Source organism: Penicillium paradoxum (genome assembly GCF_028828445.1).
Source record: "Penicillium paradoxum strain IBT 22861 chromosome Unknown utg000004l_segment0_segment0, whole genome shotgun sequence".
Taxonomy (NCBI): Eukaryota; Fungi; Ascomycota; class Eurotiomycetes; order Eurotiales; family Aspergillaceae; genus Penicillium; species Penicillium paradoxum.
Genome location: NW_026643182.1, coordinates 1143748 through 1165255, shown reverse-complemented (window position 1 = coordinate 1165255; position 21508 = coordinate 1143748). Strand labels below are relative to the sequence as shown.

General features: G+C 49.2%; 5 protein-coding genes across 5 annotated transcripts; 1 reads left to right on the top strand and 4 right to left on the bottom strand.

Annotated features, from left to right (window-relative positions):
* Positions 1-1339: 1339 nt before the first annotated feature.
* On the bottom strand, positions 1340-4992 carry N7457_004169 (putative GATA transcription factor (Ams2); the record flags this gene model as incomplete). Its single annotated transcript, XM_057175214.1, has 3 exons — positions 1340-4679; positions 4738-4891; positions 4953-4992. The coding sequence occupies 3 exons, from the start codon at positions 4990-4992 to the stop codon at positions 1340-1342; spliced, it is 3534 nt and encodes a 1177-aa protein (XP_057032261.1).
* Positions 4993-5834: 842 nt separating this feature from the next.
* N7457_004168 (mRNA splicing protein SMD2) lies at positions 5835-6723 on the top strand (the record flags this gene model as incomplete). Its single annotated transcript, XM_057175213.1, has 4 exons — positions 5835-6022; positions 6080-6112; positions 6345-6596; positions 6681-6723. The coding sequence occupies 4 exons, from the start codon at positions 5835-5837 to the stop codon at positions 6721-6723; spliced, it is 516 nt and encodes a 171-aa protein (XP_057032260.1).
* Positions 6724-10475: 3752 nt separating this feature from the next.
* On the bottom strand, positions 10476-12439 carry N7457_004167 (uncharacterized protein; the record flags this gene model as incomplete). The annotated part of the gene is made up of 3 exons (XM_057175212.1): positions 10476-11098; positions 11153-11775; positions 11844-12439. 3 exons carry the CDS (start codon positions 12437-12439, stop codon positions 10476-10478), a joined length of 1842 nt encoding a protein of 613 aa, XP_057032259.1.
* Positions 12440-15538: 3099 nt separating this feature from the next.
* Positions 15539-18422, bottom strand: N7457_004166 (cullin family protein; the record flags this gene model as incomplete). Its single annotated transcript, XM_057175211.1, has 5 exons — positions 15539-15602; positions 15667-16027; positions 16098-16529; positions 16583-17663; positions 17724-18422. 5 exons carry the CDS (start codon positions 18420-18422, stop codon positions 15539-15541), a joined length of 2637 nt encoding a protein of 878 aa, XP_057032258.1.
* An 820-nt stretch (positions 18423-19242) lies between these two features.
* Positions 19243-20551, bottom strand: N7457_004165 (uncharacterized protein; the record flags this gene model as incomplete). The annotated part of the gene is made up of 2 exons (XM_057175210.1): positions 19243-20307; positions 20366-20551. The coding sequence occupies 2 exons, from the start codon at positions 20549-20551 to the stop codon at positions 19243-19245; spliced, it is 1251 nt and encodes a 416-aa protein (XP_057032257.1).
* Positions 20552-21508: the final 957 nt, after the last annotated feature.

Here is a 21508-nt window from a genome sequence, read left to right as displayed (position 1 = left end):
GATCAAGCTGGGATTGAACCAGTAAGCATCAGAGTTAAAAAAGAGAACGCGCGTGGAAGTCAACTTGTTTTATATATAATATTATACACGCCACCCAGGATAAATAGAGAGATGAGCGAATTCCCCGCTACACTACCTACCCTGGGGGCAATCAGAGCTTCGTTACTATATTATTTCTAGGGCATTCTTAACTAACTCATCTATTAAATCAAATTAAACCGATCAAGCTAGGATCGAACTAGTAAACATTAGATTTAAAAAAGAGAACGCGCGTGGAAGTCAACTTGTTTTATATATAATATTATACACGCCACCCAGGATAAATAGAGAGATGAGCGAACTCCCCGCTACACTACCTACCCTGGGGGCAATCAGAGCTTCGTTACTATATTATTTATAGAGCATTCTTAACTAACTCATCTATTAAATCAAATTAAACCGATCAAGCTAGGATCGAACTAGTAAACATTAGATTCAAAAAAGAGAACGCGCGTGGAAGTCAACTTGTTTTATATATAATATTATACAAGCCACCCAGGATAAATAGAGAGATGAGGGAATTCCCCGCTACACTACCCACCCTGGGGGCACTTAGAGCTTTTTTACTATTTTACTTAGGGAGCCTTTGTCAATTATTCATTCATGAGGAAGCTACAGCTTTGTATCTGCCCTGTGGTTATATCAAAAAGTTTCCAAGGTTGACATTGAACCAGATCGGCAATAAGTATAAATGAGATTGAAAGGTGGCATTGCTCCGGGTGCTAGACGAATGGTTCCACACAATCAGTAGTGAGATTTGATAGCGCCATAGTGCCAATTTACTGCCGAGCTAGTGCTGGAATTGAACGGTCCTCCTTACAACCAGGATAACCGACATACAAGAGTTACTATCCTCAAAGACTATGTAGAGTTCATTATGCGGAGGATGGAAGGAGACACAGTAGATTCGAAGTAACTTAGATGAAGACAGAAGAATATGGTCATTGTAATCTTTCATTTGATTTAATCTTTCATGCTGTCATAAAAGCTTGTGAGGATCCACAGGAAGGGCATCCTAGCTATGTAACAATAGATTACCGCATCTCTTTCGGTGGGCTGCACCCACTAAAAGGAGCAGGGTATGTAATATCGGAGTTCCATCAGGATACTCGGGGTCATCGGTTTGAACAAATAAGGAAAAGTCATGAATCTCAGGGTAAAAGTTAGGATGCGTTGCATGTATGCAACGAGGGTAAACCAGGAACCGAACGCCATCGCTGAAAAAACTGCACAAAAAACAATCGAGGTATGAGGAAGAATTGACATGTAGAAGAAGTGATCGATAGATGTTATCCCAGTCTTAGACAGGGGAGGTGGCGAGTTGGCCTTCGGGTTCTGCAGCAGCCGGCTGGGCCTTGGATGCGTCAGTGGAGAGAGCGTCCGAGCTGAAGAACCCGGAGTCGGGAATGGCAACGTCATTGAAGTTGAAAGGAAGAAGGTCGGAGTTGAAGTTATCTTTATCGGAGGGATCAGAGAAAAGAGCATTGAGCAGCTCATTGGCAGGAGTTCCACAAGACTCGGCCGGGGATACATAGTCCGTTGGAAGCCACTCTGCCCAATTATCGCCGGCGAACTTGCCATGGTCCATTCCGAAGAAAGGATCGGGTTTGTCGGATGGATCAAATATGTCGAGAATCATGCCATCAATGGACTCGAAAGCCTCTGGAAGACCATCATGGACAGCCTGTGGAGCCAACGTCTGTCCCTTAGCAGGAGACTTTTGTTGCCGTGGCGATGAGCGAGGACTTCCATGGATTGCTTGGATACGCTGCAAGCGCTCGGCGGACAGTCGAGCCGGAGTCATAACCGGGCCCAGGTCCTTGCGTTTGTTGAGACTTGGTGAATTGGCAGGCAAAGACAATCGCTTGTCAATCGCATTGATCCGAGGGTTGCGTCGGCGAGGAGTAGGGCTTGTTGAATCAAATCCAATGGAAGGACTCTCAAAGAGATCATCGAGGTCATCACCTGGAGTGGGCGCAAGGTTCTCCTTCTGTTGGTGCAACTTCTCATCCTTTGTTGACGCAATGCGAGGGCTGCGACGTGGAGAGCAGCCGTTCACCATAGAAGTATCGAGCTCCTTCAGCGGCCCTTCACTTTGGGCATTTGGGAACAGCGACCTTCTCAAAGGCTTGGGGGTTAGGCTGTTGGAGCTTAGCGCTGGAGTAGAGCGGGCTTGCATACGGCTCGCTGGGCTAGACTTGATAGCGCGTCGCATGGCCTCTCTGGCATCTTGCTTAGACCACAGGCGTCCTGGAGTATCATCTGTTCCATCGAGCTCGGCACTGTTTGCCCGAGGAGGATCGTTGGGGGAATATTCAGCTTCAACATCATGATCATCGTCATCTTCCATTTGGGGAGTCTCCCCTTCAGGGTGAATAGAAGACGCTTCAGTGGGTGCGGGCGATGAAGCTGAGGACTTCTTTGGTGCGGCCTTGCTACGAGTCCTAGTAGCAGGGCAAGAGTTGAGTGAATCATCTGTACGAGTCCTCGACGGGCGCTTTTTGTTCTTTTTGACGGGCTTTGTGGCTCCTGGCTTAGTCCATTTCTCTTCTGGACGCATGTTTTTGAATTTGTGGAGCCACAAACCACAGGGATTGCAAAAGGTCATTTGCAACCACTCAGGATCGTCTATCTCGGCGCCCTTTTTGTAAATCTTGAAATGATGCATCTCACCCTCATCGTTGCGATCTGAAGACTCCCAAAAGAGCATGGAAGAGCATTTCATCATCTCCTCTGCGAGATGCTCGCCTCCCTCAACCGTTTTGACCCATGCGCGACGCCAACTGGCGGTTTCAATGGTCCCGCAATTCTCGCAATACGGCGGAATGGCACCGTCCTGGATTGCCTTATCCAAGCGAGCTTTAATGTTCTTTGGTACCATCTTTGATCCCTGCTTTGATTTTGCCGATTGCTTCGACTGGTTGGATGTCTTGCAAGGTAGGAACGTGACATCCATAGGGCCAGTAGGACGAGGGGCCACGATTGGATCACTAGCGGGAATTGGGCGATAAAGTTGAGGAGCTTCGTTGGGGAAGATCTGTGGTGCCGGTGCAAGTGGTTTTGGGGCCAAGCGTTGTGCGCCGGAGCTTGAAGGCCTCGATCCGGTAGCTGTAGTCGGACGAGACGTAGGACGAGATTGAACGGAGTGAGATGTGGCAGCACGAGATAACGGTCGGGGTGTCTGCTTTGCAACCTGCTCTGCTGGATTCTCGTCGACTGGAAGAGGATCATTGTTGGTTCCTTGGGCGGCACTAACAGTGCTCACTGGGGAGTTCGCTTGCACTGTAGTCCGAACAGAGCGCTTGCTCTGGGCTGTGCCGTGAAAAGCCCCCATTCTGTGGTCATTTTGAGGGGTGGCGGTTTCATCGTCCTGAAGTTCCTCCAGCCCTGCACTCATGAAACCGGAGTCGTTGTCTAGGGACATAGTAGGCAAGACAGGACTTGATCTATTGGCTAATCGGCCATCGAACACCGGAGGCGAGGATGGCATGTTGAATGATGGCTCAAAAATACCTTGGTATCGAGTATCTTCAGGGGACTCAGCAGTAGCATCTGTGTTGGGGATATCATCGCTCATGCAGTATGGAGAAGTGTACGAAGCAGGACACGAGACAATGCTCATGCTCGATGACTCCCGCAACAAACTACCACTGGGTCGGCTTCGTCGGGGGAAATCAGAAGGTCTAGACATCGGGGTAGGTGGACGGACGGGCTCCTCGTGGGCATGTTCGGTCGTAAGAGCAGGGTTCACTGGGGTTGGACGATGGATTCGTACAGAGGCTGCGGTGCTGGCTGCTACTCGCAACGAGCTTGGCTGTCTTTCGATATTCATCCCCGACTTTCCGGGCCAGTTGGCCTGGTATACCTTCGCCCTCTTGCGAGGCGGGGCTTCCGTAGGTTCTTCGTCACCACTACCATATGCTGATTGAATGGATCCTCTTCGAAGGTTTTGTGAAAGTTGGGTTTGAGTGTCACAATCTCGCATAGAGGCGCTCGAGGATGGGCGGATCATATCGCTGTGGGGGATGCTCTGCTTGGTATAAGATTGGTGATATGCAGGTGTTCTAGCTCCACCAGGCGTTGAAACTCGACTGCCGGCATATGAGTGTGAAGGCGATATTGAGCGGACCGAACCGTTATGGTGGAATGTAGGGAACTCTCGTGGCGTTGAACCTTCACTCAAGATCTGGTGGAATCTCTCAATCCCCGATTGATTCATGGGAGAGCCACCATGGTCGTTGTGGCTCTGGCTTCTCGAAGATTCCAGCAAGGCAGGATTTTGGCGAACAAAATTCGTCCATGATTGCGTATCAAAATCGCCTGTAGAACTACGGGTCAATCCCCGATATTTCTGCATATTGCCGCGGTACTCACTCTGGGTAACGGTTGGGACTGGCACCAGCCGTAATTTGACCTCTAATGTCTCTTGAGCGCCTTTGGAGAACAGACCGTTCAGGGGACTCTTGCAAACTCGGCCGGTAATCATTGTTTTTGACTGGTGGGTAGATGTCTCGGACGTGGACGAAAAAGTGGCCAGTACACTTGAGAGCATTCCTTGTCCAACGAGAGGGGTTTCAAATTCGGAGTAGTCATAGGCATAAACAGTATAATCCTTTCCTAATTGACCCACCAGCTCAGGGCTAACAAATGAATGTGTCAGTATGGCATCTCAGAAACGCCGGGGACAGGTAGTCAAACCTAGCAGAAACGATGGACTGGATGCATGTTTTGAGTTCGATCACTCCAACCGGAGTGTTCTCGTCTAGGTAGGCTGTTTGGATATCGAGTACGTGTGGCCACCGAGCAAGGCAATTGGTCTTATTTTCGTTGTCGAATGTGTAAAGAACTTTCACTACAGAATGATCATGTTCAGTTCCCAGTTGACTAGACTTATCAAGTAGCAGGAAACATACGCCTCATAGGGCGGACATCAATACCGTCCTGAGAGTCCATCTCATCAGACTTTGTTTGCCCACCATGTACGACAGTGTGGTAAAGTCTGACGTTGAATGAAGTGCAAGGACGAGACGTATTCGAAGGTTGTTGGAATATGGGGGGGGAGGGAAGAGAGAGAGAGAGAAGGAAGAGGGATATCGAGGGGTGGGGGAAGCGAGATGAAATTGTCGATTCAAGACACTCCACGTCGTATCGGGGATGGGTCCAAAAGGAGGTAGTGACAATCAAGGTGATCAATGGTACTCCGCACCTATCAAGGAGCTGGTTGGCCGGGAGAATGGACGGATTATGCAACAGGTAGTGGAGAAGCCTTTTTCTGCAGGGCTGGAATGTTAGCATTTGACCAACAGGCCTGAAGGCAAAACACGCATAAAGAGCAAAAAAGGAAAAAAGGAAAAAGACATGATGAGCCAATTCTTACCTAGAGTTAAGCAAGAAAAATGGCAATAGTCACTCCACTACTCTGCATGGGCCGACAGAAATGGGAGGGGGAGAACGTAGGGGAGAGAGAAGTTAAGAAGCCTTGCATACGCGATTAAAGCTATCTCGAAGATCTCCAAACAGGCGTGACGCGACGTGACTCTAGCCAATCGCGTCCTCGGGAAAGCGCCGGAAGTGGGTGCCTGTATTATAAGGTGCCAATATGGTCTTGGCTTCTGATGCCTGATTTATAAGGTGTGGATCCGGCCTGCTTCTAGAAGTTATTGATGCCTTAAAAGCGAGGCACTATACCAGGAGCTGTGTCATCCACGTGATTTCATCTCACCTTCACCGCCGTCTTAATTCTGCTTTACCCAAGTCACGTGATCACTACCTCACCGCCCACCAAGTTTGTCAAGATGAGTTCTAGTCTTGGCTCCCCCGACATCTCGCAAACCTCATCTAAGCGTGCTTCTCTCAAACTCGATATTCAACCCTTGTCTGCTGCTCCAAGCGACCAATCAACCGCCGCTTCGACCGAAGTATCTTCAGCTGTCTCGACCGAGGTCTCTTCTGTCAGCATGTCTGCGCCGGAGCCCACCATCCAGTATGTCTACCAACAACCTCACTATACCTAGAGCTCATCAACTGACCAACTCAATAGGGAGCTGCTCGCTAAGCCCCGCAGCGAGCTCACGTAAGTACACGCGTCAATTGCATTGACTCCCCCTCCCCCCTGCAGCATTGGTCGTTCCTCGTAGTCATTGTCCCCTCGAACTGAAGCTGATCCTCGAATCGGCGGGGCTGTCTACGGTACCCCATCTCCGGGGATGTCTGACGCCGCCATTTCCACTTGGCATTGCCTTGAAAGCTATGCATAGCATACATACAGAGAACAAAAGCTAATCTTGCTCCTTTCATTCCAATAGCGAGTACGAGGTTGGCCGCGTCGGATTCTACGAGCTGACCCATGGTCCCTTCCGCCTGCTTTACAACGCCTGCAACACTGGTAACCAGGTTCTCATCAACACCCGTGGCAATCGCAAGCTGTTGGCTCGTGTCAAGGCGTTCGATCGCCACTGCAACATGGTCCTCGAGAACGTGAAGGAGATGTGGACAGAGCGACCCCGTGGCGCTCCCAAGGGCAAGCTGGTCAACCGGGATCGTTTCATCAGCAAGATGTATGTTTGCCACATCCTCAACTGGTTTTTGTTCTGTCTTTTTATCATTTGATCCATCTCTAATGCCTATGTCTCGATTTTTAGGTTCCTGCGTGGCGATGTCGTCATCCTCGTGATGGAGACTTAAGCAAGCCTTCGCTTGCCGATTCCTCTCCTATGAGATCTTGCATCTGTTGGAGAGTTGAACACAGAAAATTCTTCCTCGACGATACCCATGTTTTTCCGGATTTGTGATTACATCTAAGGTTGTTCACTACTTGTTTTCTCCGGATATGTCTCTTAACATTGTTTCTTTCTGTACGGAAGAAATGAAGCACTTGACTGGCTGGTTGCTCTGCGACACCGCTTTATGCGGCAGCCGCCTGTGTGGATTGTTCATTTCCGGACTTGTTTCTATTTGTTTTCTCGTTTTTGTTTTCTTTGTGCATGGAAAAAGGAAGCACTTGACTATCTGGTTGCTCTTGCGACACCGCTTATGCGGCAGTAGCTAGTGTGAATTCTTTTTTCCCCATCAATATTCCCTTGGCTTCCAGTGTAGCAACCAGTAGCATGTTTTACCCAATGTCTACCTTCCAGCGCTGGACCTAGGTTGGTATAGTCGCAGAATCTTATATACAGAGGTCACACCGAGCCTGAAGCAGCTCCCGGATAGGGCAAATCAATTTGGAGAAGGGTGTTGGTCGTTTTACTCCTTTACATAGTCTTGCGATTGAAGCTTTCGAATACTTGCTTTTAGGCAAGAGGTAACAACACCCATTCTCCATCTTGTTACTTTCATCTCTAGTATTTCGCTGTTGGCCGGTCCCTAGTACCCGACTTCATCTGAGCCATTTCTATCCCCAGTCTCATTCACTCATTTTCACTCCCCCATAAGTCTGTTGACTTCCCCATTTCGACCATCGTTTCCCCACAGGATGCTGTCTAGCTTCCGCGACATCGCTGGCCATGGGGCCTCGGCTTCACCGACCACGCCATTCAGTGGTATACGCCGCTCTACAAGAATCTGACCTCCTACCTTCCTTTGTACCATTGCTAACTAGGGTGCTTGACCATAATCGTGGCGTATCAAACACTGCCCACATATCCGAATACCACCTGCAGGACGAAGCCACCGGATGAAGGCCACCATTCCTATTGGACAGGACAACGGACAAGAACTGAGGCCAAGAACCTTAGTTTCGCAAAGTCCTCTCACAAGGAACGAACGTCAAAACAAACCAATCGTGCACGAGAAATCCACAAGACAAGCATACGAAAAGCGTGGTTGATACCAGAAATGCGACTACTGAGAGGCAGCATTTGGTATTGCAAAGGCGACAGTGTCAAGGCTGCTCGCTCTATGCAGGCCTTTCCAAGAGTGTGACCACTCAGATGGATCGAGTCACATCGTCTCTGGGACTTGCGTCATTACTATCACGGCGACCACCAGTTTCCGACATTGCGACCATCGAGTTGCACATCTACGTGACGCCCGCTCAAGCTGCAGTAGCCCTGGACCCGCTACGTTTGGATTGCATTTTTTTCTTTTCCAGTCCTGTTTTCCAGCGCAGCAAGAGCGACCACCTTGGCTCTTTGCAATTCTTTAGGGAAACTACACTCAGCATAATGAAATGATCAACAGTTGCTGGGCGCTCTTTCTCTCTCCCTGGCTAACAAGAAGATTGTCCGCTCGACCAAGTCAAAACAAGCGTCTTCCCAGATCCAATCCTATGCCATGGATCCATACATTCTTTCAAAGAATAGGAAGAAGGTCTTCATTCACAATTCCTATTCCCATTCCACAAAAATTTCAGCAAAACTCTCTACGATGACCACGTCAATCTCCACAGTCATTTACAAATCACCGAAGAGTCAGAACGGCTGACGCTGAACAACGGTGACTGGCTTTACGGGGACTACAATAAAAGTTACTCCAAATCTTGAGTGCTTCGCGGGGGTCCAATTGTCCGACATATGGGCTTTTGGTGACCAATGCAGTCAATGCTATTTCATACAAGACCCGATTCCATGATTGGACTGTTCCAAGGTACGCGAAATTGATCCAAGAGACGTAGGGTCAATCCGATAATTGTGTGCTTCTATAAGCCAACTGTCAGCTCTGTCTATTCCAACTACTACACCTTCTCGCACAGAAATGTGTGCCGTTGTCTAACGTCTGGATAGGAAGACGAAGCATGAGATCCAGCCTAACCATGTCTCTACTCGCAAGGAGTGGATATGACGTTGGCAACCATCAAAAGCATCGAGATGCTGGACGTGGATTGGCACAGCCCCAGTTGCTTTGAACAAGAATTAACCCTGCCATTGTCAACAGTCAATGGAATATTGGTATATCCTAGGCTCGGCTTTGGAGATTGTCGCGCCATGACCAATTCTCCGCCTGATTGGTACATCTTTAGACCAAAGAGACCACTGCCAGATGAGCAAGTGTCAGCAACTCATCAAAACACCTTCTGGTTGGCTGCCGAAAACGAGGTTCCTGAAGCCAAGTACCTGATAATGCATCTACGGGTGTTGGGGGGTTATAAGAGTGCAAACTCCTTCCTCCGAACAGTGAAATTGGACGCCTTTCTCCCGAACCTCAACAAAGTCTGATGGTCCACAGCTCGACTCAAGAAACGGCCGATGCTCTAGTATTAGAGCCATCCTTCTCTTCGTGGCCCGAAATCGACAGAGAGTCGCCTGATAATGCGTTATCTCGAAATACTTCGGCACACATCCATCGAGCGGCGTTCTGATGGGAATATATTGGTAGGAAATACTCCAACATACCGAGAATATCTTGGACTGGATTCAGAAAAAGCCTATTTCTCTGTGTTCGTGTGATGGAGACCTATTGTGCCTGTACTCTTCGCTCATCTTACATTAGGACGGAGAATGAAAAGATTCTCAATTTCAAGTCACCATCATTTCTGATCTTTCTGAAATCACATGCAATTTCAGTCGCATGGACGCCTTCGACTTTAAGTATCTACCTGTCAGAGACTGCTCGCGCACAATACACCTGCTCTCCAGTTCTATACGTCTACAGTCCTTCTCTGGATTTCGTCAATCGCGCAATCTATCGGCTTCGACCTCACCCTACTCGTCTACGTCGATGTCCAGGATACCCCGGTAACGAGGACATCAGCCTTTCTGTGTGTCAGCATGGTATCGAAAATGTACCTATCTACGCATACTACACAGGTGCCGGTCGACTCTCGGTGTATCCGCAGACGTCACACGCGACCTGAAATAGTGAACGCATCATCGACATTCTTCCCCAAGCTTTCACCGCTCTAGTCCCACATTCTGGGCTCATATCTTGTTACAGCGTGGACCTATATAGCTAGGGTTGCGATGAGTTGTCTTCCGACGTGCCTTCGAGCCGACTGTGCGTTTGTGTTCTGACCTTTGAAAACGGAAGGGTTCGTTGAGGACTAACTATTGACTTAGTCCAAAGCTTCGCATACGTACAACTTCGTCAACTTGAAACGCTTCCTTACCAAAATGAACCTGTTCCTTCCCCACCAGGCCACTTTCGTGCATGCGTCCTAGCCTCAGTCAGAGTCCTCTCTTTCACATCCGGACTTATTAGACCGTTGTGAGTGGGATGGACGATGTCATTGATAAAGCCTTTGACCTGTTGAAAGGAGTCAAGACTGGTTCAGTCTTGGCTCGCGATGGTACGACTGACCTGGGCTCTCTGCTTCGATACGCAGTCCAAGAATCTGTGACAGTTTAAGCTCTTTGCCCTGACATACTCCCAAGATTGATACATCCGATACAGGAATGAGTGACCAAATTTTCATTATCATCAACTAACCATATGTCCCGAGACACACTCATTAAGGCAGCCAGCCAGATAGATAGTATGTATACAAAAAACAAGGAAAAACACTAAACAGCCTCCGCCAACCCAGCCAAAAACTCGGATAACCCGAACGCACCGGGATCAGGAATCTTCCCAATCCATTCCTGCTCTCCGCCAACATAAACACTCCTCCCAAGACTCGCCTTCATAGCCTTCGTAGACTCAGTCCCCTGCTGCGCCGCCGCCGCCGCAGCCCGCAGATCATTCGTCTCCGCCAGCGTGTCGATAAACGGCGCTAGCGCATCGATGAGTGTGCGATCGCCTGGCTTCGCGGGCGTGTAGATACCAAGCGCAGCGAAGGAAGACTTTAGCGCGGCGGCCCATGTTGCGGAGGTGATTGGGGTTGGGGAGGGGGTGTTGTGTGCGAGGAGGCCGTGGGCTAGCGCGTTGAGGAAAATGGCGTAGATGGCGCCCGAGGTGCCGTCCATGACGTTCTCGACGACTGTCACGATGCGCGCGACTGTGCTGACGATGTCGGTGCTGAGGGGGGTGTTGGTGAGGAGATCTTGGATGGCTTCGGCGCCGCGCTTTAGGCCGATGCCGCAGTCGCCGTCGCCGACGATGGTGTCGTAGCGGGTTACTTCGGCTTCGGCTTTGATGACGCGCTGGAGGCCTGCGCTGAGGACCTTTTGGAGGATTTTGGGGTCGACTGGGGGATGTGTTAGTTTGGAGATTTTGGATTGGCGATGAAGGGGGAACTCACGCTGGAGGTTGCTGTGGATGTCTTCGGTTAGGTTGGAGGATTTCAGTTCCACGGGGTCGTCGTTGCGGTTATCCCAGGTTGCGGTGTTGATTGGGGCAGACCAGCCGACTGCCTCGGCGGGTGCATCTAGGAGCTCGAGCATGGTCTTTCCAGCGTAGCCTGGGTCGACTAGCTTCATGAGCGAGATGCTGAAGCCGAGGCCGTTCAGACTGGTTAGGAATGTGCCTTGGATGACGCGGACCATGTTGACTTGGTAGTCGCGCTGCAGCTGGCGGTAGACCTCGTCGGTGATACCGGCTAGCTCGAGCGGGCTCACGCCGCCGAGGTTGTTGATCAGTAGGACGAACTTGTCCTCCGGCTTGCGGGTCACGTAGCAGCGGTCTGGGTCGTTGTGGTCGAGTAGCTGCAGGAGCATACCCGCGACCAGCTCGACTAGTTCGAATTTCGTCCGGTGAGAGCCAGGCTCGTTGTGGATTCCCATGCCGACTTCGACCTCGCCGTGTGGGATGGTGTCTTCGGGGACACCACGACCAGGCACGTGGACGTGCTCCAGCGATGAGCCCAGCGAGACGAGATTTTTGTTGGCTAGCTGGGCTAGAGCGTAGACTTCATCCAGAGAGCCACTGGGAAATTAAGTTAGTTTTTTTCTTTCCTTTTTGGCTTGCGAAAATGCCCATGTAGAAAAACGTACCCAGCCTCAGCCAAAGCGCCGACCATCTTCAAAATCAACACACCACCACCAATCCCGCGGCGACCGACCTTGCCACCCTTGACACGACCGACACCGACATCATCATTGATGGCAAAGAATTCTGTCTTGATACCAGCGACACGGGATTTCTCCGTCGCCATACCGAAGTTCAGCACATCGCCGGTATAATTCATAGGAATGATCAGCACGCCATTTTCAGTGGGGACGCGATCGATGACGGCTCTGCGGATCTGCTCCGCGGAGGGGGACGCAAAGATGGTGCCTGCGACAGAGGCATCGCAAAGACCATGACCGACGAAGCCCGCAAAAGCGGGTTCGTGGCCCGAGCCGCCGCCCGTCACGATGGAGACCTTGTTCGGCTTGCGGGGCGCATCTGGACGGCGGAAAATGATCTTGTTCTGTCGATCCAGCGCCAACGATGGGTTTGTGAGAGTAAGCGAGTTAAGCGCTGTCAGGACCAAGTGATTGGGATCGGAGAAGAAATGTTTGGCTGGGAAAAGGTCAGAGACACCGAAGTTCCTCGGAGTGCGTGTGGGGACGGGATGATCAGGTGGAGCGGAAAACGTACTCTGCATTGCTGATCAAAAGTGGACAGCTTCCGATGGCTATATAGAATTCGGGACTTTTGGAATCGAATGGACAATTGGAGAGTAAAAAAAAAAAAAGAACAGAGCGCAATGGATTTTGAGCTGGAAACTGGGAGGGTCGCGGTATAAATGGACTCTTCGTAATGGAGGGGACTGTTCGCCAATGGGGATATGTTTTCAGGACCAGAATCAGAATCGCCGTCAATGAAACCGGATCGAAAGTCAACGAGCAGCTCTCGGATTGGACTTCAGCGTCGTGAGGGCGGGGAAAAAGTGGGGGTTCTTCTATTTCGAAGTCAGTAAGATGAGAGAGATGGTGTATAGATTGCCTCGGAACACTGCCCGGAGCTCCCACAATCGTTGCGGGGGAATGGGCAACTCACGTTGTACTTGAGGTCTCCGTTGTCTGGAGTGTTGAGTCTGGTCTCTGATCGCTTCTGGGATACCACTCCCTCTTTATGGCGCCTCCGGGGTTCAATCGACGAACTCCGTACTCGTTGCTCCATCGTAGAATCGAGTCCGTGTTACCATTTTTTTTCCGCTCACATGAACAGGCTCACATGAACATATCGTGAGATCCTGGAGTCTGGATCGACGGGTCGGCTTACCCTCTACGGATATCCCGCCAGGCACCGCATTCCAGAAACGCCCTGTCGTCCGAATGGGCCCTTTTCCACCGAACATTCGAATCATTCTTTTTGGATACGTCGACACTCCACGGGTCCACTCTCGAGTCCTGGGACTTGGGTTACTTTTGTTTGCGGTCGATGCTCAATGCAGCAGGTTTGCCGGCATTCCTCGTGCACCTACCACCTCTTACTTGCCACTGCAATCGTGTCACTTCAGTCCTTACCTTCTACACATATCAGGACATTTGTTCGCGTCAAGACACAGTTACAATCTACGAGAACGTCGAAGCCCTTCGTAAATCCTCTGGACTAAGATCGGCTAATAGGAGTTGGGGTCTACTCGGTAGTCGAAATTATCAGAGAACAGTCGAGGCTGTGACCGCAAGGACCTTCCTTTCAATAGTGGAGTGTTACCATTCTGCCTGTGGATGAGTTGTTCGTGTCACCATGTTCATCACAATTTTATATGGCAAGGGATGACTGCATATTTCGGATATACCCAAGACCTTGAACCCACTGAACTTACATAGGACATCTGTGCAGTAGCCACTCATGTAGCCGTCGTGTCTTCCTCTACTCCGTACTGCGTACTCCGTACAGAGATCAGATCATGCATCAATTCTAGAAATAAACTATGCCGATGAACTAGCGAAAAGACGGGAGAGAGGAAAGGGGAAAGGAGAGATCAACTCCATGGTGGGTACTGTCTGTCACCTGATGCTGATGCTTCAGGGATCAACACCGCTATCGCGCAATCGTATAAAAATGGATCTCTCCTACCCTTTTCTGTGGCCTAGTGTTGTATTTCATCAAGGGGTCAATTCAATACCTAGGTGCATGCAGAGTACAGAATGTCATTCCATTGCATACATCCGAACGAGATACAGAGCCAAACATCGGGTATCAACCTACCTAAATTGGCGATAAGGTAGTCTATAGTAAGATAGGTTCCATATATGATATTCGCAAGATACAAAACTCATCTCCCGCGTGATTGCACTTCGCCTTTATTGCATTGAATACAACTAGATCCTCCCAAATCCGTATGTGATCATTGACTTGCCATTGGTTGACTTGGCATATCATTATCATATCATATTCTCCGAGATATTGGATTCAACATGTGACCTTTGAACTTTTAATAACGTGTGGGGAGGGCCCGGTGATCGTCCTCAGCTGATGAATTCATAATACAGCCTTAGAATCAAATCACTACCTTGGAGTTGGACCACCTAGGTGAGCTAAATAGCTCTAGGCTAGCACCCTATATTAACAAGGCCCTATTATTTCTCTCTATGAGCTGCATTGACCTATCAGCAACTTTGGGGCATAAATTGATCGCCTTCCGCCATCCCGGTGCTTATAGTAAGAAAGCTAAAATCAAGTGGACCCGACCCACGCCTCAATATAAACAGATACCTACGTAGGAACTGGGAGATGTTCTCTAACAATTTGCTCCGCATCCATTGATTGCATTGCATATATTTTACTCATAGCAGATGCTTTCTTTTTCTTTCTTTTTGAGAGTATTATGTAACAGTGATGAGGTTTATACGATGGACGCACTACATCAAGTGAAGCGATAGGACTGACTGCAGTGATCAATACTGTGGAGGGGAGAGGAGGATCCTCTGTGATTCTGTAGCCTGCTGTAGCCTGCTGTAGCCTTCAATTAGGATGAATGGTCTATGATGCCTGTGGAGTTAGTTCAATAACATCATGGAACCAAAGTCTCCTTCCAGTCTCGCTTTTTGGAATGGCTCAAAGGCAGAAATCAGACAACCCTTGGGGGGCGCATACTGGAACTTGGGTTCCACAGGCTTAGTCTTAATCTTAAAGCTTAAAGCTTATACCTAGGAAAGTCCACTTGCAAAAAACGAACCTTTTGCCGAACTAGTATCTTGTATGTCCCAATTTTCTAATCCTCGATGCTAGTTGCTAACCCGTTACCGTGGAGGACCTTACTGGAGGACCTTACTGGGTGTTTTCGCATTTTTATATCTATTTATTCTCGTTTGTCGCCAATTCGGCGATGACGAGCCGCGTCGTTATTATCGTTGGCAGATATGGTCTATTCTATTGCTCGTCTCCTTCGTTTACGGGACATGGGCTCAGGGCTCCCAAAAGCTTGCAGCGAACAGCAGGATATGAGAGCAGTGGCTTGCATCCACCAAAGGTGATCGACAAGTGGTTCTTGTTCTTCTACGCTAAGGCGTAGCTACTTATTTCTCGAAGTTGACACTCAGAATCGGGTAGTGCAATATGAACGAATACAGAAGATGTTGTCAAAGTACAATCTGACATGCTCCATGTGCGCCAGCCATGAAAAGCCCGGCCACCATAGTCGAAACGAATTAATCCTCAAACAAAAAATCCCCGTACAAATGAAACTCCCAACAAATAAACATGAATGTGTGCATTCCGTGACAAAAGTACTTTCAGTGTGTAACATTATGCGTTAAGCCATGTAGCTGTATTGATTAGTCCCCTCCTTGCGCTCCATGTACTCCTTCTCAATTAACCTATGCGATAAGGCTGATATTAGACACGATGTGTTTCCAAAACTTGGGGGGTAGCGATACGTACTTTTCAATCTCTTCCTTAATCTCGGCAGGCTGGAGAACACCTCGGGTCCTAGTCGCACTAATGACCTCCGAGATCAACTCGGCGTGGCTCAAAACTTTGCGGCTCTTCATAATGCGCACAATGGCGGCTTGCGTCTCGAAGTGGCGATCGGCTGCAACGCGCTCGTGCGTCGTCTTGGTCTCTTCTTTCGTCTCCTTCAGCTGGATCTGGTTGATCTTGATGCGTAGCTGCTTGTCGCTGAAGCTGGTGTTGTACGAGAACTTGTCCGTTGTGTTTACATCCTTGCCCTTGGGTTCCTTGGTTAAGACACGGTATTTGGCGCACGCAAGTGATTGAAGGGTTCGTTTCAATTCAGGGTCCGCTGTGGGTCATGTCAGTGAGGGGTTTGCTTGGCCGTAAATGAGGTTCTTTTCCTCCGGAAAAGCACTTACACAAGCCGGTTGCTTCTTGAATCTGTGGGTATTGCATGCTCTCGCCATCAGGGATATCATTGAACAGTAGTAACACGATCGCCTGGAATGAGCTGACCACCAGGTTCTTCTTCCCAAGCGGGAAGTTCGCAGTCAATTGACAATGCGCTAACTGGTGCTTCCACGTGAGCTTACGCCCTGTATGCTTGGTGTGGTAGAACGTTTCGAATTTATTAATCGAGCGGGCAATACTTGATGGGATCCGTACAGGGACATCGGGATATGTCGGCCATGAGGCGGCAGATAGCACGTTAACTTCGATCTCGACGTGAGATCGACCATGCCGCTCCCGGTCATCCTGTTGCAACCGTTTGAAGGCTGTCATTTCATCGTGAGCGATATCCATGTCGTTGAACATGGACTCAAGATTGTGAGTGAAGCTTGATCCGCATTCTGAAGAAAAGTTAGCTCGAGCATATACGAGTAGAGTATTTGAGATAACAAACCGTTCTTCAAACGAGCTAGCATGCTCTTTTCCGCATCATCGCTTGCGCTACGTTTCATTAAGAGACGCCGGGCAAGGTCGTTCTTGTAGAAAGCCTCAAAGACTGCCTTTCCATGTACGAAACGGAAGAGGTCTAGAACTTGGTCAAGTTGTCGGTCGAGCTCCGCATCGTCGGCCATCAGGCTGACTTCTTGTGGATTAAGATCCGGTGGTAGCTTGTAGCCGCCTTTAAGCAACCTGTCCACGTATTTGGCAATCATTTCACCCGACTTGGGGTTATCGGTGCCGCCTGTCGATTCCATCTTCTTTCCGGTATTCATAAAGATGCCAAAGGCTTCGCGGAGTGTGTGACCCAATTCCTCGTTCGACTCGAAAGCCTGGGCACAAATTTCGTCGGCCTGTTGCTTGAATTGGAGGAGGCGAATAACCATGTCACTGTCCTTTTCTTGATCAAACACAATCCCTTCACCGACCCCAATGATGAAATCCTTGAATGCAGGTTTCAACGCGAGAGTGAGGTCTTTCCGATCAAGCAGACTGTAAAGCTGTTTCAAAGCAGTTTTGTTTTCAGCTCGCATCAAAACAAGAACCTCGTTTTTACTGGTCAAGAGACCCTTTTGCTTTGTGATCAGATTCTCATCCAGGAGCTCGGACAGTTGGAGTTTTGTGTTCCGGGTGAAAGAGAAGAGCCCGCACCGTTCCGCTTCACGTTCAATTAACCGGTGAGCATTATCGACATAGGCGGCTAGGGATCCAGCGGCTTGCTGTAGTGACCAGGACTTCACAAACTTCTCAGATTCGGCCATAAACAGCGGCTCAAAGTCACTACCATAAACATCAAGGTTGTGGAATAGCTTCATAGCCTCTCTCAGCAGGGTGGAATCCGCCAATGCCTTGGTATCTGAACCGCGATCGACAGCGATCAAGTCGTATGTTCCTTTCAAAATCTTTGGCTTCAGACTGGCGTCGGAGAAGATGTATGATCGAAATTGGATCAACCCCATTTCAAGTATCACCGGATGTTCTTTCGAGTGTAAGAGAAAGGATTGGTCAAGATAATAGAAGATCCAGCGAACGGTGACCTAAACGATAAGAGAAGGGTCAGTGGTGAGTTGTATTTGAGATGTTTCATTGCCACATACTAATTTCGTGTGCCAGGTTGACCATGCCTCAATCACCGCTCGCAGTGTATCCACATCGGTACTCCCTCCAGCCCTGGTAGCAAGGTTTGTGCGCATGTTTCCACTGACGAACTCTTTGCACCGAGCCTGGAGCTTCTTGGCCAATAGAGCGGCCCGATCCTGGCGACACACATTCTCGCCGCCCTTGTATAACTCCTCCAGCGAGCTCTCTGGTTTCTTTCCATCGAAAATAGCCGTCAAAGCCGCATCGAACTGCGACCACACTTTATCGAAATATGAATCCTGGTTGAGTCGCGGTCCAGCACGAAGATTCTTAACAACGAGCTTTTTCGCACCGGTGTGAGGAGAAAAATTACTCTGACGAGAATTCGGGTTCATGTTTTGAGGTTTGACAGAACCGTTGGTTTCAGACATACCCCGACCAAGCGCGGCGCCATTCTTGGGCGGGGAACCGGAAATCGGATACATCTTATGCGAGACAGTTGGGGTCGTGGAGGTCAGGCGCGATGGTGATGCTGACACACGAGACCGTTTGTGAGACTGCGGAAGGCTGGGATCAGGTGTGTATCGCTCAGAGAAGAGCTCGGAGATGGTTTGTTGCGATCGCGGCTGCGATGGCTCCCCTTGATCAGAAAGCTTCCTCTTGCCGATCGATTGGCGCTTACCGCTCTGCTCGGTATCGCTCGAGATCTGCTGCATCTACCCGGTTCAGCCCGATGGCGATTTGAGGGGCTCTCGATGGATTGATGAGGGCAGAAGAAGTTGTAGCATAAGAAGAGAGGTTGAGGGGAATTGACGTTGGCTCCGCACGGCGATAAGATACGGAGCTACGCTCAGAACAGCAGGTATTAGACTGTGTACTTCACGTATGATCCTTGACTGGCGCATAAATAATAGATAGACGACATTCTTCTGGGCTCCTTTTTCAAATCTGCATGTCTTACAACTACCTAGGTATTGACCGGTGTATAACGCACGTTATGTACAACAGAGGTCACATGTAGGTGACGGCCGCTTTTATAAGGGCGCCCCAGGGATGAGACTCAGTCTCCAGCCCATTGAGATTACGTTCCAGCACTCAGGCGCTTGAAGAACAAAAATTGAGAAGTAGCTGCATGTCTCCTTTCTACCACACTGTCTTTAGATGCATCCCTTGGACAAGAAACCTGATAATTTAGGATAGCCCTAAAGCCGCCACCCGGGGCTTCCCTTTTTTAAGTGTTTTACTTTGATATCGTAGTATTGGGAAAGTCAATAATCTTCAAGGTCTTCTGTATTAGGACTAATCATTGATTCGGAGATATGACGTTCAAAATGAAGTAGTATAGCTTGTTAATTTCGACTACTCAATATCCTGCCGTCTGTACTATATAGGTCTCTTGAATAATTGTACTCTGTACTCGATCGCTGAATTACTACAAAATGAATAGCGTCAATTGGTCAACAGGTACCACACCGATAGAAAACTTGGTTGAAGGTAGGGTATTATGATCTTTTGCGTTCTATACAGCCGCCAACTCTAGTTATCATCCTTCTTGGGACGCCAGCCTTGATCAATATCACGATCGTGGAAGAGCGCCGCTCGTCCAAGATCTCCTTCAAACAGCTCCTCCGCATTGTGAGCCACATCCTCAACAACAAGGAGTCGTAGATGACTCTTTCCATCCACCGCGTCACTCCAATCAGGAAGATTCTTGAATGAACCCGGGAATCCAGATAGGTCTTCGTCCGTGCGCGCAAGCGAGTTGATGTACCGGAACCAGATCAGGTTGCGAGCACGTCGATTCTGGCCTCCTTGGACCTGCGCCATGCAGCTCGTGTCACCTGCGCTTCCGGTATCCTGCAATCCGACAATTGAGACAACGTCTCGACTGACGTACTGCTTGAAGTAGTCCTTTGGGGTCATGCGCTTGCCTCCCGTGCCGGGGAAGTGGTCGAAGCCGTATCGCCAGATATTGTAGGATTCGCAAGTTTTCTTCGAGGCATCGGTGTCTGAGAGGACAGGGCGGTCTTCGGTGAAGTACATGCAGGATGATGGGTCGCCGTGGATGTATCGAACGTGGACGTTCTCGGGGGGATCGTTACCCAGAGCTGAGTATCGCTGGGCGAGCTGGCCACCGCCACCATGGCCAACGATGGTGACGTTTGTTAGGCTAGGGTACCTCTCCTTGTCTGAGTGGAGCTTGACGAGGCCGTCCAAGACGTCGAAAGAGGTAAGGGTTGTGTTTTCGGGGTGAATAGCTTGGCCGCCTGGCTGCCAAGCGTTCAAGTCATCCCAGGCCAGCTGGTTCTTCTTATATTGGCCGGAGTTGAATTTCTTTGAGAAGAACTGCGGGGCGAGAACTGCCATTTTGCGGTCTGTTCCGGTGAAGTTGTCTTCTCTGGCCTGGTTGATGGAGTTGTGCAGCATCTTCCAGTAGCTGTTTCCATCTCTTAGTCTTCCATGGAGAACAATAAAGAGATGCTCGACAGCGTCGTCTTCCAGATCTTTTGAGATGAAACCTGGAATTTCCTCGTCGCCCTTCTCGTTAACCTTGAATGACGTGAATCTAGCGCCATCTGGCACTTTAATATCGCCGTGGTTCTGTTATTCAACTGGTTAGCTGGTAATACGAGGTAACAATCAATGGGCCTTGACCTACCTCTCCTTCCTCGCTCTTATCATGTTTGATCATAATATCTGCCTCTGCAGAATAAATGTCCTGGTGATCCGATGCATGGACATCTTCATGACGAGACTTATCAAATCGGAACGCAGAACAGCAGGGCACTAGAACTAGCAGAAGGGCTGCTAATACCAGCGCCCTTAATGTCAGGGTGGCGGACATAGTGTAATTTGCCAAGGTCCTCAGATCAGACTCCCAGAGGCGTGAACTCCTGTCTTTTGTCGATAAAAAAGGCTCGGAGATTGATATTGTAGTCCAGTCCTTAATTGATTTTGCTTAATAGGCTTCTTAATGATTAGTTCGGTTCAGGTCAGAGAGGGATAGAGTAAGTATTTAAGATACTGGACTCAACAATTTGGACGTAAAGCTGAAGGTTGGTCCCTGAACATCGCTGACGTCGGTCTTGGGCTGAACCTTGCGAGCTTGACCAAAAAGGGGGGAATCATTGGAACATGATTTTCAGAGATCATGTCGATCCAGGACAATAAACCCACGTGTCGTTCGAGCGAAGATGGCAATGCACAGGACATGATGACATTGACATAGTAGTGTGCGCTATTGGATGATTGTCGCATCTCGTCACAAGGATTGCCAAATTCCAACTTGCCATGCGCCGCGGCCCGACGGACATTGACGATGAGCATTTGCAGTGGAGCCATCTCAAGACCGGTTCTCACAATTCTTAATGGTTTGTCTTGACACATGTGCGTATAACGAACCCACTCTAACGCTTCTTCAATCAATGAACATCAGGGAGACCTCTCATACTTGTGATGAGTCGAGACTCCAAAAGCCATGGGATTCAATGTATATCAGGGGTATGGAACCGTCAATACCCACTGTGGCGACTAGTCCAAACAGGCCAAGATGGCTCAAAAATTGGACAAGCTTTTCTGGCCCTGCTTAATTGGAGTTCGGCTCAACAATAATGTCCGATGATCGACAGTTTCTTCCCCTGATGTCTGTTGTGTTATTGAAGACATACTGTTCTAACACGTTCAAATCCGTACATTACCTGATATGAAGGCGATGTGCTTGGGTAAAGAGGTGATGTTGCTCAGGGGGTGGGTCATGACGTTTGGGAAGGGGGTATATGTATCTTGCACATCGTAGATCATG